General features: G+C 43.7%; 1 protein-coding gene and 1 long non-coding RNA gene across 4 annotated transcripts in view; one reads left to right on the plus strand and one right to left on the minus strand.

The window, feature by feature from the left end:
• Nucleotides 1-1,215: 1,215 nt before the first annotated feature.
• Hmgxb4 (HMG-box containing 4) overlaps nt 1,216-16,666 on the plus strand; it is a 46,504-nt gene continuing 31,053 nt past the window's right edge. The window contains exons 1-5 of one of the 3 annotated variants that reach the window (XM_059264261.1): nt 1,225-1,285; nt 6,660-6,763; nt 7,390-7,538; nt 7,643-7,721; nt 8,486-9,438. In XM_059264261.1, coding sequence (XP_059120244.1) covers nt 6,733-6,763; nt 7,390-7,538; nt 7,643-7,721; nt 8,486-9,438 — 1,212 coding nt within the window. In that variant the 5' untranslated portion in view covers nt 1,225-1,285; nt 6,660-6,732. Of the gene's footprint in view, nt 1,286-6,659; nt 6,764-7,389; nt 7,539-7,642; nt 7,722-7,828; nt 7,944-8,485; nt 9,439-16,666 lie in introns of those variants that run through there. The other 2 variants (XM_059264263.1, XM_059264262.1) reach the window with 2 other exon arrangements.
• Nucleotides 15,703-16,666, minus strand: part of LOC131911855 (uncharacterized) — a 34,926-nt gene continuing 33,962 nt past the window's right edge. The window contains exon 3 of the long non-coding RNA XR_009379441.1: nt 15,703-15,972. This is a non-coding gene — a long non-coding RNA (uncharacterized LOC131911855). The remainder of the gene's footprint in view (nt 15,973-16,666) is intronic.

Consider the following 16,666-nt stretch of genomic DNA (forward strand, 5'->3'; position numbering starts at 1 on the left):
GTGGTTTGACAGTTTCGTGGGATTCACAGCCCTAGTCACACGTCTGTGTCTCTAATCACTCGCCGTCTACAGTGATTAGGGTACCAGCTTTTGCTCCGACAGATGGACAGCTCACTGTTCACATGGAAGCCAACTATACTAGTGCTATGCTATAAAAACAGGGTCCTGGTATTAAACCACGTTCTGGACATTGTAAATTTACTTACTGGTCTAAGTTCTCCACAACAAATCAGAATAAACTGGGTCCCATCCTGTTTAGGAATAGTATCTACTTTTTCTTTGAGAACCATTTGTAACTTTTATTTATTTTCATTTTATGCGTTTTTAAGAGCTCTCCTGTGGCAGTCAAAGAACAACATGCATGAATAAGTTTTCTGTTTCCACCATGTGGGCTCCTGGTGTCAAACACGTACACACCGGTTTGGTGTAAAGTGCCTTAATCTACTGACCCAATTCTCCGGTCCTGTAAACATTTAAAGGAAAATTTGGGGGGGGGGGGGATAAAATGATTTGGTAAGAAAACAAATTTACAGCTCATCTTACAAATGTATGTTCTTAACGGCTCTGAGTTGGGCAAAGAGGGGATTGTCTTGAAATTAACAGCATAATATTCTGGAAAAAAAAAAAAAACAACACTGCCTTAAAAATCAGAAGACTTGAGGGTAAAAAGAGAACAAGGGCACTAATAGATGACCAGGAAGGCTGGAGAAAGCGGATAGGACCCATGAGTTTGTAAAAGAGAATACAAAACTAATTTTTTTTCTAATGTCTGACATGGAATTTTTAGGGGGTTTTGGTTTTTGTTTTGTTTTGTTTTTTGCATGTGGTAGGTAAGTGCATAAAAATGTAACTCATAGAGAACCTGTAAAATCCAAAGTGAAGCTCCACAGATTCAAAACGGCTGTCCTATTTTCATAAAAGTTCAGGGAGCTGAAAACACGTTGGGTCAGGGAAGGTGTTTGAATGACTACGTCAATCTAGTTGCCTAGTATTTTTTACTTGCAATTGCTTTGCAGGAACGTAATTTTTTATTGAAAAATGATCAGAAGACTTGGGAAATGATATGTTAAGAGAGATTTCTGGACAAAAATCGGTACCGAGACCGCGCTCAGCAAGTTTTATTCGATGCGCTCGACGCTCTTTCGCCGGCGCGACAGCCCCGCTGCAGTAGGAGTCTGCGCTCTGGGCTCGACTGAGGCTCCCTGGTCGCTCGCGCTTTTCTCTCCTTCTCCAAGATGGCGGCGGTCGGCGGCGCTGAGGCGGGATCCGAGCGAGCCGAGTGAAGGTAGCGGCGAGCGGAGCCCCCACCAGACCCGGCCGGACCCCCACCGCGGGGCGGCAGCGGCCCCGCCCGGCCTCCACCCACCGCTCCGGCCCCGCGACACCGTCCCGGAGGCACCTCAGGCCCGCTACGGCCTAGCTCGGGGGCCAAGCCGGGGACTGGAGTAGCGGCCGCAGCCGCCCCGGCGTAGGGGCTGGAGCGGGCCGCAGGAGGAAGGCGGCGGGAGCTGTTCAAACGGGGAAGGCGGGAAAGCTGCGGGGCCGGGAGGGGGCGTGCGGCCGCCCCGGGGACCCGCGGCCCGCGCCGCCCCTCCCCCTGCGCCGCCGTCCGGGCGCTCCGGGGCGCCCGAGGCCGTCGGGACGCGGGAACCCGGGTCGGGCGGAGCGCGGCTGGGGACCCGGGGCGCGGGCTGTCTGGGGCTGTCAGGAGGAGAGGTCCCGGGGCGGACGGGAGGGCTGGGCGCGCGGCGAGCCGGAGAGGACGCGGGCAGCTCCCTGCGCTGCGCACAGCTTTGTTGACCTAGCTGTTGCAGCAGACCTGCCCGGGGGATCAGAGAGTGGACCCCGGGAACGGTGGTCTTGGGGGCTGTGCGGATAAACAGTCTCGTACCGTGTGTGTTCTTTGCGTGCGACCCAATTTGAACATGCCTTCTTAGTTGGAGTCTCCTCCATACAGGCCCATTTCTCCCTCCAGAACCACTACTTGTAGATTCACTTTATTTTATATCATAAAGAAGAGATGTCTATCACCCACCCTGTCCCTATTTCTAAGCTGCTGGCCGATTCTATTCCCTCGTAGCAAAGTGAATTTTAAAAACTGCATCCGAAGTAAAGCCTGTTGATCGCACATGGCTTGTCGAAATTTGGATCGCTGGTCTCGTGGAACTGTGTTGTCAGCCAATCTGTGCAGTGGTCGTAGTTCTGCTTAATTGCATTGCAATGAGAAGATTCAGTGCGCATTCCTGGCTGTGGAGATCTCTGCGGGTTCCAAAGCTGGCAGGGACTGGGAGTGCTGCATAGGTAGGTCCTTGGAAAAGGGTGTGGCAAGAACTCGGAGAGATTCGAGATGGAACCCACTGAAATAAGAAGAATTCACCTGCGCCATACTAGAAGTCGCAACAAAATTTCAGAAACTGCAAAACAGCTGGATGTGTTTCTTCCTTTTGCCTGCACGGACTAGCAATCTTGAGTTCATGAAAACAACCTTGGAGGAAACTCCCTCCTGGAGGAGACCTTCCTTGCCCAGTTTACTGGGTGGATTTTCATTATAAATTTTCAATTCTGTATTTTCTGGGATGATGATAATCGTTAGTGATTGCTGGAACTGAGATTACCTCCAGAAAATCATTTTCTGAAACTTTTTTTAAAAAAGTTACTTTGAGTTTCCAAAATAACAAAATATGACCTCTGAAGATTTTAAGTTTTTTCATAATTACTTGGTTATCCGAAAAGCTTGTGCCTGAAGGTTGACTTGCAGTTTTATTTCCAAGTGGAGCAACAGCTTGCTTCTTTTTCATATCCTGAAGAAAACCCTCAGAAGAGCCAATTCACAATTTTCAAATTTCCTAAGCATTCACTTTTTATAATGGCATAAACAGTATTAAATAACGAACTTTTATTTCTACCCTGTTGTCATTTCTCTGCACACTAGGACAAACACTGGATTGAAAATTATCCTGCCTCGTGAAGTTGACAACATCGAATTTTGTAAACTCCAAAATTATGGAATTCAGGAGAATGGGTTTTAGCACCTGTTTTATGTTTGCCAACATTTAATGTAGCTGTTTTCTGATGTGAAAAATCAAACCTAAACTTTTTTCATCTTCATTAACCCTCCCAATTTGCTTTCTACCCCTGAACCTTCAGTTTATCTTGGCTCATATTTGAGACTTGGAAGGAATATTGGGTTCATCTAATCTTGTATAAATGTTGCCTGAACTCTGCTTCCTTTCATACTGCTTGAGACATTTTCCCTCTGGTACTGTCTTTCTCTTATGAGTCAGCCACCGCTGAGCCCTGAGCCACAATTCACCGTCCATCAGTCTACACAGCCTGTGAAATAGTCCATGGTATTCCTCAAGTTCTAGACTACCTCACATATTGGTGAATTGGACTTGTGTTCGGGGCTCACTCATTTTTCCTATAAGCATTTGGTGTTGTAACCTGTAAAACGTTCTTCAGTATTTTTGAGAAAATTCCAGTAGTAGCAGGCCTAATCCTAATACATAAAGCACGTCTGTGTTGACCTGCCTTTGGGAGCATTTCCTAGTTTTATGTTCCTTTTCACACCTTTTTAAAATCTAGTTTTTCACAGCAGTCAAAAAATAACTTTCATGTATAGTAAAAAGTTCAGTCCTTACCCCCATAAGCCATTCCTTAATTCTATTTCATATTAGTTTTAATGTTCTCAAGGGGAAAGCCTGCTTATGAGTCTCGGGGCCTGCCTTTTTACATTTGAAAGTATGTTGGTGATGACCAGGGACTGATGGCTGAATTATAAGACTAAATAAGAGTGTAGTTGGAATTTGCGGGCGGAGAGCATTATTTCTCAGGAATTTTATGCCAAAATTTATCTGGCGTGAAAAGCCTGAAACTGCAATTAAAACTATTCTATTTGGTATCAGCCTGTGAAAGCCAGAGTGACCTGTATGACTTTCTAGTAAATTCATCATTTTGTGCTAGTTCGAAGACTGCCTTTGTTTTGTTTGAGACAGGGTGTCTCTAAATAGTCCTGGCTGTCCTGGAACTCACTCTGTAGACCAGGCTGGCTTCAAATGCACAGATCCACTTGCCTCCCTTCTGAGTGCTGGAATTAAAGGCGTGTGCCACCTGGTGAAAATTGCCGTTTTAAAATGAATGAGTATCATTCCCAGTGACCCACCTTCACTCCCTTTTACATCAGCACCAATGAGTGGGAAGTAAAGAACAGTTTCTAATTAAAAAACTTTAGTAATTCAGTGCTGGAACAGGAAAAACTGATTACATGAGATATATATATATATGTCTCCTCACATTCTTATATGAGGCCTGACCCTGTATTCTCACCCTTTATTTCATGAAAAGGCCCTTTGAGCAAGCAGTGTGCCAGCTCTCTTTAAATAATCCAGTTCAGGCTGGAGAGATGGTTTAGAGGTTAAGAGCACCGACTGCTCTTACAGAGGTCCTGAGTTCAATTCCCAGCACCCACATGGTGGCTCACAACCATCTGTAATGAGATCTGGCACCCTGTTCTGTATACATAATAAATAAATAAATCTTTTTAAAAAATTAAATAATCCAGTTCATGTGGTTTATTTACTTCACTCTAGCTTCCCTTACCTGGAGCAATTCATTCTTCATTTCACATTTTGTATTTCTTAGACTTAGAAAACCTTGGCAGTGCTTTTCTTCTTTGTGTTTTCTACTTTGGCCTACCTGTGCATTGTATTTATGTGGCTTTAAAAAAAATTCTTTTCTTGTTTTGTTTTTGAGACAGGGTGGTCTCACTTTGGAGCCCTGGTTGGCCTGGAACTCATGTAGACCAGACTGGCCTTGAACTTTTAGAGAACCGCCTGACTTTGCCTCCCAAGTGCTGGGTTTAAAGGCATTCACCACCATGCCTCACTAAATAAAAATTCTGAACTGTTAAATTTTGAAACCTTCCTCTGTTAATCCAGTAAATGTTTTCTTCCCCAAAAAATATATGCTGTTTTCTCCATACCTATCTGAGAGGATTGATAATGTATAATCTCAAATAATGGGTAATCCTAAGTCCATTTATAATAATGAATGTAAAAAAATTAAATTACCAATTAGATTAATTTCTAAGCATTTGACTAACTGAATGAAAACATTTTCAAAATAGTTATCATTTTAAATATTCTGCAAAAAAGTGAGTTCTGGGCCAACCAGAGGAGCTACATAGTGAGACCCTGTCTCAAACAAAGAAAAAAGAAAAATTCTGCAAGGATTTTCTGTCCTTAAGATAATTTAAGGATTTCACTTTATAGTGCAAGATGTAACTCTGTCACCTTCAAAGTCAATATGGACATCTGAACTTGAATGCCCCAAAATGCTTTATAGCAGTGGTTCTCAACCTTCCTAATGCTTCGACCCTTTAATACAGTTCCTCATATTTTGATGAAATAATTTTATAACCATAAAATTATTTTCATTGCTCCTTCATAACTAATTTTGCTACTGTTATTAATCGTAATGTAAATATATGTGTTTTCTGATGGTCTTATGTGACCCCTGTGAAAGGGTTGTTTGACCCCACAAAGAGGTTGCAACCCACAGGTTAAGAACCACTGCTTTACCAGGCATGGTAGCACATGCCTTTCATCCCAGCACTCAGGAGACAGAGGCAGGTGGATCTCTTAAGGTCGAGGCCAGCCTGGTCTACAAAGCAAGTTCCAAGACAGCCAGGACTGTTACACAGAGAAACCCTGTCTCCAAAAGCCTAAAAAAAAAACAAAAAAAAAACAAAAACAAAAACAAAGAACCACTGTGTTAAATGCTACAATACTTATAACTATGTAAGGTGATGCATGCTTTTAATCCCAGTGCTCAAGAGGCAGAGGCCAGTGAATCTCTGTAAATTCCAAACCAGTCTGTTTTACATAGTGAGTTCTAGGGTTAGCCAGGGTTACATAAGGACACCTTGTCTCAAAAAACAAAACCCAGTACTTAGAACTTTTAAATTATAAAACTTATAAATTAGTGAAAATCATAATTTCATCATCAGTGGATAAGTAGCAATTTTCCATACTTCTTTCTAGCCTTTAAAAAAAAGCTTGTTAGTGTTGGAAGTTTCCATATAGCCAACAAATTTGAGAAGTATGTCCATTTTCATACTTCAGTGAATTTGAACAAGTTCATAAAGCCCAGCAGAATGCAAAGCTTTAAAATTATTAGTATCTGAGTACATTCTGTTTAAATTATGGCACAGCAAATTCTGTGCCTCACCAGTCTCATCAGTAGGATTTGTGGTCTTCCAGTATTTGGTGTACTCTGTCCTCTGCATCTGGCTTTATCTGTGCATCCTGTGACCGTGATTGAACCCATGCCTCTGACTTAATGTCAGTTTCTACCCTGTCTCGGTGTCATTAGTCCTGTTGGCATTCCAGAAATTCTCATTAATTTTGGAAGTTTTTTTTAATCTAAGAAGTATTTTATATATTTCTTCAAATGTCAACTTTAATACATGAATTAAATCCAGTTAAGCTTAGCATCCTCCCTGCAAGTTCAACTCCAATATATGTACAGAGTGAGGAGGTGACAAGATACTCCTGTGTTCCTTCCATTCAGCCCTTGGATTACTTGGAATTTCCACCTGGAAGGTTGCTTCTCCACAGTGATTTCACATTACAGGAAGGTTTTCCTTCTTTGTTTCTCAGACCTGGTCCTGTAGACGGGAAGGAGCCTGGACACAGTGACACAACACATTCTCAAAGGCCCTGCAGGACCACCATGGCTTATGATGACTCCATGAAGAAAGAAGGTATGACCCCTTACTCAGAAGCATTCCAAAGGGCATAACCTCTTCATTCCCTGCAGTCCATGGATGTAGAGACCAAGACTGGGCACCACAGCCTAGACCAAGTGATGCTCCAGAATACTGTATGAGACACAGCCTCCATCATTCCCAGACTGGGCCCATGGAAATGAAAACCAGGACAGGGGTTCCTACACCAGAGTCTGAAATAAGAGCCTTTTAGTTTATTGGGGTGATCCCCACAGCACTCTTAGTCCTTTGCCAGCTCCAGTGTGCATGAGTGTGGGACTAGGAATCTCACATTGGACTCCCACAGAGCAGCACAGCACATGAATCCTTACCCTTTTCAGCCTTCCCTCGCAAGTCTGTGTCTACCTGCCAAATCACTACTAAGAAACCATATCTGAGGACGCACATTGGGCATTTGCATAGCATGGAAGCATTGTGTTTTCAGGTTTGAGTCTTGTGTTTGAAGCCAGGTCATCAGAAGTCGTCTTGGCCCTCTGGGTTTAGCCCTGCATTTCAGTGGACACAGTGCGATGTAACTTTAACTTGGAAATGGGACTGTTGCATTTAGTTGTTGCTTATGTACTTTAGTCATTTCCATTCCTAAATGAACCTGTGCTTCCCAGATTGCTTTGATGGTGATCACAGCTTTGAGGACATAGGACTTGCAGCCGGCAGAAGCCAACGAGAAAAGAAGCGGTCTTACAAAGACTTCTTAAGGGAAGAGGAAGAAGTTGCTGCGCAGGTCAGGAGTTCCTCCAAGAAGAAGTCAAAGGTCAGTTCCAGATGTCTTTCAAAGCCAGGATCCCAGGAGAGCAGCTCCAAGCCATTACCTCGCCATCTTATTGCTCGCCAATTCTTCTCCCTCTTTAACCACAGGACAGTGAATTGTTCTTCTTGGGGACGGACACACACAAGAAGAAGAGGAAGCACTCCCCCGATGATTATTACTATGGAGGTGAGAATGGGAATGGGCTGCAGGTGGGATATGCACATCTCTGGTTCTTGGAGTCGGGGTAGGGGAAGGGATCCCAGATATTGCTGACTCAGTGGCCTATTTAACAGGACAGTGGTTCTTGTTCTGAGTGCCGATAAACCAGTGTGAAGGAGGAGAGAGGTGGAGGGCTGGTATTTTGGAGGATTCAGCATAGAAGAACAGTCTTCATTTGTGATACACAAGGTACCAGGTTCCTTCTCCCCTGAATCATCCACTTACCTATGCCATTGTTACTTAGCATCCCTTTGCCAAATGCAGTCCTTGGGCCCTCTGCATATCTGTGGAGCATTTCTCAGCCAACATATATCCACTCACAAAACCCGTTTTCTTAGCTATGCTCTACATGTAGCTGATGAGACTAACCTCTCACTAGAATAAGTTTGTCCTCAGCACAAGAACCAATGACACTCCATCTGCAATCTAATCTAGATTGTAACTACCCTTAATCCCACAGCTCTATTCCAAGTATGCTCTCTCTGTCTCTTGTGAAGACTCAAGGAAGAGAATCAGCTTTAGTGGCAAGAATGGTCTCGAGAGCCAAAGGCTGAATCTACCAAGCCAAGAAGTACACGGGGGTTCTGAATGTTAGAAACCAAAGTGTCTCCCTTTAAAATCGCTCCTGTTAGCCTTTTCCTCATGCCAGTTGGGTGTTTTTTGTTGAGAGAGGACACTTGCTAGAAGTTACTTCCGGTCCTGTTGACAGTACTTCTCTTGATTATTTCTAGACATTTCGTCTTTGGAGTCATCACAGAAGAAAAAGAAGAAATCCAGCCCGCAATCTGCCGACACAGCAATGGACCTGTTAAAAGCTATCACTTCCCCACTGGCAGCAGGTGCCAAGTCCTCCAAGAAGGCAGGGGAGAAGTCCTCCAGTTCTTCAAGCCATTTGGAGAGCAGAAAGGACCACCACAAGAAGAAAGGCAACGGAAGCAGCGGAGAGCTCTCCTTGGAGGACAGCAGTGCCCACAAACCCAAAAAAATGAAGCCACTCTTTGTGAACACGGAGACACTGACTCTTCGTGAGCCTGATGGCTTAAAGATGAAACTTATTCTTTCACCAAAGGAGAAGGGAAGCAGCTCAGTGGATGAGGAGGCTTTTCAGTACCCTGCCCAACAAGCTTCTCTGAAAAAGTCCTCCAAGAAATTGGCTCGGGATGAGCAAGGTGCTTTACTCCTAGGACATGAGCTACAGAGCCTCCTGAAAACGGCCAGGAAGAAGCACAAGTCATCCTCAGACTCACATTCATCTCCTGGCCCAGAAGGCTGTGGGTCTGATGCCTCCCAGCTTCCAGAACCCCATAGTGCTAATCTCGATATTACAGGGCTTGACCCCATTCTAGTAGAATCAGAGTCATCCTCTGGTGGAGAACTGGAAGCTGGTGAGCTGGTGATAGATGATTCTTATCGGGAAATCAAGAAGAAGAAGAAGTCAAAGAAGAGCAAGAAGAAGAAGGACAAGGACAGACACAAGGAGAAGCGGCACTCTCGGACCAAGAGAAGCTCGGGGCTGGCCGCAAGCGCTGCCCGAGAGCATGGTACTGCTCGGGAGCATTTGGTGACACCCAGCCCTGCCCCCGGTATCCCCACCCTGCCACTTCCTACTCTCCATACAGATGGACATGGAGAGAAAAAAAAGAAAAAAGAAGAGAAAGACAGAGAGAGAGAGAGGGGAGAAAAGGTAAGGAGAAAGTGTCTTCATTAAACAGGTTCTTCCTGAGTAGGAAGCAGCCTTGAGCCAAGCCACCATTGAGCTCATGGGATGACGCAGAGTAAAATGTTACCAGTGGCCAAATTTGTCGGGGGCAAAAGTGGCATCAGTGTAATTATTCCTGGCTTCTTGTTTTCTGTTTTTGTTCTTTTGGGGAGGCTGCCACCCAGCTCCCAAGTAAATCACACACGGAGGCTTATTCCTACTTATAAATGCCCGGCCTTAGCTTGGCTTGTTTCTTGCCAGCTTTCCTTAACTTTAAATTAGCCCTATCTATCTTTTGCCTCTGGGCTTTTACCATTCTCTTACTTCTGTAATCTTACTCTTATTCCATGGCTTGCTGTGTAATTAGGTGGCAGAACCCTTGGAGTCCTCCTCCTTCTTTGGGTACTTTTCTTCCTCCTAGATTTTCCTTCTATATATTCTCTCTGCCTGCCAGCCCTGCCTACTTTTTCTCCTGCCTTGCTATTGGCCATTCAACTCTTTATTAGACCATCAGTTGTTTAGGCAGGCATAGTAACATAGCTTCACATAGTTAAACAAATGCAACATAAACAAAAGTAGGACACCTTAAAATAATATTCTCCAACATTGGCTTGTTTTAATAGAGCTATTCTCCCAGCCTGTTGGTCAAACATCGTCACTCTTAAAAGTCCTAGAAGCAGCCGGGCGGTGGTGGCGCATGCCTTTAATACCAGCACTTGGGAGGCAGAGCCAGGCAGATCTCTGTGAGTTCAAGGCCAGCCTGGTCTACAGAGCGAGATACAGGACAGGCACCAAAACTACACAAAGAAACCCTGTCTCGGAAAAAAAAAAAAAAAAAAAAAAGTCCTAGAAGCAGCTATACCCCATTTCTTTTCCTTAGCACCCACTATCTGCGGGCAGTTGAGAAATGTGAAAAGGTTTGGGTCATCTTGGAGGAGATAGTCTAAACTAGTAGTGGGTGACTGATGAAGTTAATAAAAGGAGCTCACAACTTTGTAGTAACTGGTGGGGGTTAGTGGAAAGAACATTTCTTCATGTTTGTTTTTTATGTCCATCCAATGTGTCCTCTCCCTGTTTGAGTGCTTACTGTGTTGGGGTGCAAAGATCAATAGGATATAGTCTTTGTGTTTCATGTATATGTGTGTGTGCCTGAGTGTGTATATGTGCACTATGTGCATGCAGGAGCCCTCAGGTCAGAAAAGGGCCTCAGTCCTCAGGAACTGAAATGATCCATGGTCGTGAACTGCCATGTGGGTACAGGGAACTGAACCTGTGTTCTCTTTTAAGAGCAGCCTGTGTTCTTAGTGGCTGAGTATCACTCTAGCTTGTTCTTGACCTTGGGGAGCTCTCTGTCCACTGGAGAGATAGGAGTGAGAAATCAGTCACCTCACCACCTCAGAAGGTTTCCAACAGATGTATTTTGGGAACTGGTAAAGACAGTCTGACCCTGTTATCAAATTAATACCTATTTTTATTAGGAACTTATAAACTCGGGTAGGTGTGGTGGCCCATTCAGGTAACTCCAACACTCAGGAGGTTGAGGCAGAAGTGTAGAAGACCAGCTTTGGCCACGGGGGTGGGGGGGGTAGGGGGGTGGGGAGGTGGGGGGTGGGGGGTGGGGGGCTCCCAAGATGATATGTAGAGGGTGGAGGGAAAGGATGAGGGGAGGAGATGGTCTGAGGGTGACTTGAGATGGCTGCCAGCACTTTTATTGAAAAAGGAATACACCTTTTAAACTTTAGTTGCACACAGAATTAAATGGGAGAAAGGAGGCATGTGAGCTGGGGTGGCTTGAGATCGGGCTTGAGGAATCTAGCATTGACAGTGCTTACTGTGTTGGGATGCAAAGATCAATAGGGTACAGTCTTTGTATTTCATGTATATGTATTTCAAGCATTGACCTTGACAATATGCACCAGTCGTATGTTAATGGAGGGCCACAAGTTCCTCTTGCCAGATATAAGAATTTGTTTCCCTTTTTAGAAAGCAGGAACCTTCTTCAAGCCCCTGAGGAAATGGGGAATTGTCTAAATTCCTGACCTTGGGAAAGGGACTTTCTTGGGGGATCAGACATTTCATTATAGAATATTGTAGTTTTTTTTTTTTAATGGCTTAGTTTATCCAAATAACTAAAGCTTAAAAGTGAGCAAAGACGAAGCTAGATAAACACTGTTGTGAACCTGAGTAGACCTTAGGAATTTACAAATCTTAATTATCAAGTATACCTTACTTATCAAGCATATGTTACTCATCTAAATTTTCTATCAGTTTGGTGTTAACTTGTGTGGGTTTAGGCAGAGTTACCATGGTTCCACAGTGGTGGTGATTTTTTCCAAAGATTTATTTTGTTTAGAGAGGATACCATTGTATACATTTTTATCCTTCACTGAAGCCTACACAAAATTTCCCAAAGGGAAAGGCATAAGAGAACTCCCATAACACATAGTGAGAATCATTAAAAATGAAAGTAAAATGTTGCTAGAGAATTATGATCCAAAAAGTTGAAATGATGCAACTTTGTCAAGCAGCAATGGTCGTCATTCGGTCCATGCCTCAGGAGGAGGAAAAGTTCAAAGCCAATGTGGGCAAGACCAAAAAGGGAAAAAAAATTAAAAGCTCAGAAATAAAACATGAAAGTCTTATTATGAAAATATTTCATGAATGAATTACTAGAGCCCTAAAGGGAAAGACTATCAATTTTTCTCTCAATAATAGAAAGTACAAATAATTATGTCATCTAGAAACAGCTATTCTATTCTCTTTGTTTATATTTCTACAAAGTGAAATATATAAAATCTGAAACAAAAGCTACTAAGAAAAGGATAACCAACTATATTTAGAACTTGGGTATCATGTGATAGCATAAAACGGTAACCCTAAAATCTGGGAGGCTGAGACAGGGGCATTACAATTTCATGCCCAGACTGGGCTACACAATAAGACTTTTTTTTTTTTTTTTAAAGAAGAAGAAGAAAAAAGAAAAGCAAAGAAAACCAGCTGGGCACGGTGGCGCACATCTTTAATCCCATCATTTGGGAGGCAGAAGCAGGTGGATCTCTGAGTTCCAGGCCAGCCTGGTCTATAGAACCAGTTCCAGGACAGCCAGGGCTACATAGAAAAACCCTGTCTCAAACAAGAGAGACAGAGACAGAGAGAGAGAGACAGAGAGACAGAGAGAGAAGAAACAAAAGGCAGATGTGGTAGCAGGCATTTGAGAAGAAGTCAGGAGAATCAAGTTCAAGGCCAGCATAATATATTGCATAGCAAGACTCTGTCTCAAAATTTAAAATAAAATAAAGTGAAAATAATTTGGGGATGGAAGGGCAAGTTGCAAGTTATTTTTGTTGTAAAACAGCACACGGCAGCCTTGGCGGGTTTGAACCAAGGTGTCCCAAGGTGCATGAGGGAGATGGCGCAGGCCAGGGGGCGAGGGGGGAGGATTATTCACACATTGCAGACAAATTTTATTATGAAAGGGGGATGGGAGAGAGGGAAAGAAAAAGCAGAGGTGGTGCAACCTCGTGGAAGGAGAGAAGGAAAGAGGAAGGAAGAAGAAAGAAAAGGGGGAGGGGTTTTCTCTTAAAGGGGACACTGGTTGGGTCCCCATGGGATGGGCCAGAATGCTAACATTCCCTAACAATTTTTTCCACTATATACTGTGCTTTTAAAAGTGTGTGTGTAGCCGGGCGGTGGTGGCGCACGCCTTTAATCCCAGCACTCGAGAGGCAGAGCCAGGCGGATCTCTGTGAGTTCGAGGCCGGCCTGGGCTACCAAGTGAGTCCCAGGAAAGGCGCAAAGCTACACAGAGAAACCCTGTCTCGAAAAACCAAAAAAAAAAAAAAAAAAAAAAAAAAGTGTGTGTGTAAAAGCCATACCTTGAATCCAAGAATCATTGTGAGCACAGATCTGGATATGGCAGGTTTTTGTTTGTTCATTTGCAAATTGTTTCATGAAATCAAGGTTGATATTTGTGTGATTCTATTATCATCAGCCCTGCTGTTCTTATACTTGAGATGACTCTTCTACCCACTTTAGGAGTGCTGGGATTATAGGTGTGTACCACTGTGGCCAGATTCAGCTTGTATGTCATTAACTTGAGTTGAACATTCATTTTCAAGGTTTTTTCATTCTTTCTTTCTTTTCCTCTAATAATTTATTGAGTGCACTGCAAGGTAGTAGGTCACGCTTTACTGGGATATCACCTACTGACCCTTTTTTTTTTTTTTTTTTTTTTTTGTCTTTTTCAGATAAAACTTACATAGGGCAAAATGGTCGTTGGGAAAGTAAACCATTTAATGATTTTTGACAAATGCACATACCTGTTTGACTACACCTTTAAGCTAGACATTACCCTCGTTCCTAAGAGTTCCCTCACCCAGTGTCAAACTCCTTTCCTTGGGGTTGGTGTTTACATTTCCCTGTTCTCTTTGCTAAGTCTGACATCCTCCTTGGTGACTGTCTTATCAGTATGTCAGATGAGTGGGTATATAGATAAAATAGTACTAAAAAGGTAGAATAGGGTCAGAACATGGAGAGTCTCTTAAACGGTTTCTAAGGCACACATTGGTGTGTTCTCTATGGTAGTTTGACAATGAAAGGCCGAGCTGTACAAGGACAGGTAAATTAGGACTGAGCACCTAGCAGGTAGAGATTGCAGGGGCAGAGGACACTGACAGAACCCTGGGAGAGAGAAGGGAAGACATTCAGGAGACCAAAGGAAAGGTGATAAGATCTTACAATGGGAAGTTGCAAAGAGCTGAAGTATAAAGGGGGAAATAGTCTTATTTTTTAATCGAATCATTTATTCAACAGATATTTATAGTGTATATATAATGTTTTTTAAACCTGACCTAGACATAAAATTCCCTGTGAAGTGTAAAATGTATCTTTTCCTGAACTTTTGTATAAAAAATAACTGTCGCCAGGGGAAATGGTTGGAAGAGTAAAGAAAGGCACTTGCCTCCAAGCCTAATAACCTAAGTTTGATCTCTGGGGCCCACATGGTAGGAGAGAACTGACTCCTGCAAGTTTTCCTGTGACCCCTCCACTGTGATACTCTCATGCACATACACATACATACTTGCTCAATAAATACATGTTTAAAAAGGAAAAAGAAAATCTAAAACAGGGAGGAGGCTGGAAAGATGGCTCAGCTGTTTAGCACACTTGAATCTCTTGAAGAGAATGTGAGTTTGGTTCCCAGCATCCATATCTAGTTGGCTCACAACTGCACCAGGGGTTCTGACATCTTCTTCTGGTGACTTTGTGTACCTGCACATGCACACACACACATACTCATAAAAAAGATAAGTTGAAGGAAATATTCGTCTGGAGATAGGAAGAGTGCTTTGGGTATGCTCCCTCAGTCTGAAACGGGTGGGCACTGGACGGCCACCTGGTAAGAGTGCTAAACTTGGCCCACTTCCCTTAGATTCTGTGATGGACTATAGCAAGAGCAGCGATGAGAGGAATAGCTGGATTGACAGACAGTGCTATGCCCAGATTGCGGGAACCCCCAAAAGACCACCACGGAGTCCGAATGCCGCATGTAAAAGCAAAGAGCCTTTATTTCAAGCTCTGGAGCTTGGTCCCTCTGTCTGTCCGACACAGCGGTGAGAGCAGAGAGCCCCGAGCTCAGGTGGGGTGGGGTTTTTATCAAAGCAGAGGTTGGGGTGAGGGGATTTCCAGGGTCCGGGACCCTGATTGGCTGACAATTGTCTAGGGGTATCTGTAAAACGAAGTAGGTGTGGGCTAGACTCAAGGACATCTGGCCACCTTATCTAATGGTTAGAATGTTTGGGATGTCAGATACTTCCTCATCCCTGGGTGGTATCAGCTTAAGGCTTTTCCTGGATCTGGGTGCTGCCTGCCGGTAAGCCTGTCACAGAAGCTGAGACTAGGTCCCTAAGCCTGTCATGGCTGCTGTGTGGTCAAGCTGTTTTGTGGCCCCTTCACATTAGTAGTTATCATTGGGATTTTGAGAAACAAGCATCGGGATGTTTCATAGGTAAGTGGGTTGAGGATCCAAGACCACCGAGTCTAAATCCTGATGCTTTCCCTTAGAAGTGGGATGGGACCAGAGATGGCCCAGCTGATACAGGTGCTTATGGAGGAACCTGACAACCTGAGTCTGATCCAAGGGCAGGGGTTTCTACACAGTGGAAGAAGAGAACTGACACACACAGGTTGTCTTCTGACTTCCACATGCACAGCAAGACATGCACTATCCCCCAAATAAATAAATAAGTATAACTTAAAATTTTTATTTAACAACAGAAGCTCTATAATGTTAGACAAGTTCTGTAACTTGCGAAGGGTAACAAGAGTACTTAACCTAGTGAGACTTAAATAAGATGATGCATGCAACTCACTTGGGGCCTGCCTCAAGCAATGCTGCATGTTCTGGATGTTTTAAAGGGAAGTTGCTTCCCAGACAGCTCTTGAGTGTCTTAGGAGCTACTATCTCAGGGTCATTTCCAGACTCAGCAGCTCTTGCATTCCTTTCAGTCATGCTGGTACCTGTAAAAAGATGGGTTTTCTGGGATTACTGTGATAAAAATCAAAAGTACCACATGTAAACCCTCAAGGAAAGGGCTCAGGACATAGCTCAGTGGTACAGCCATTTTCATTCCCAATAACTTTAGGTTCAGCCCCTTGCACTGTAAAAACAGCTTGAACAGTGAGAACTAGGAACCTTTGGGAACTTTGTCTTTGCTATAGCTTGCCTTATGGCTAGCTTTCAATCAATGCTAGTTGTTAAAAGCATCATCTAGTCGAGGAGCAATGGAATATATAACCCAGAATTTGGGAAAGTAGTTGAAACCAGAATAAAAACCAGATGGTTGTGTGCAATAAGTAAATGTATGAATGGGGAAGAGGAGATGCCATGAGCCTGGTTGGTACTTGTTGATAAGTTTTTTCACATCCTGATAGGCCTCTCCGTCAACGCAGCAATCCAAATCAGACTGAATTAGAAAAAGCCCAGGTTTAATGGGTAAAGTGTTCCTGGTGATTCTCCAGCCCCCTAGAGAGGAGATAAGGATGAGAGACCATAAAACCATGTGTCTGTTGTTTTCTGGGATGCAGCTTATATGTACCTCTCTGGGGGAGGAGCTGTGTTTGGCAGGCTTTGAAGGGGATGGTTTGGGAAAAGAGATAGGGGAGGGAAGTTGAGGTAGATATTCTACCAGAACACTTGTATACAAGAAGGAAG

This window comes from Peromyscus eremicus, chromosome 5, assembly GCF_949786415.1.
Source record: "Peromyscus eremicus chromosome 5, PerEre_H2_v1, whole genome shotgun sequence".
Taxonomy (NCBI): domain Eukaryota; kingdom Metazoa; phylum Chordata; class Mammalia; order Rodentia; family Cricetidae; genus Peromyscus; species Peromyscus eremicus.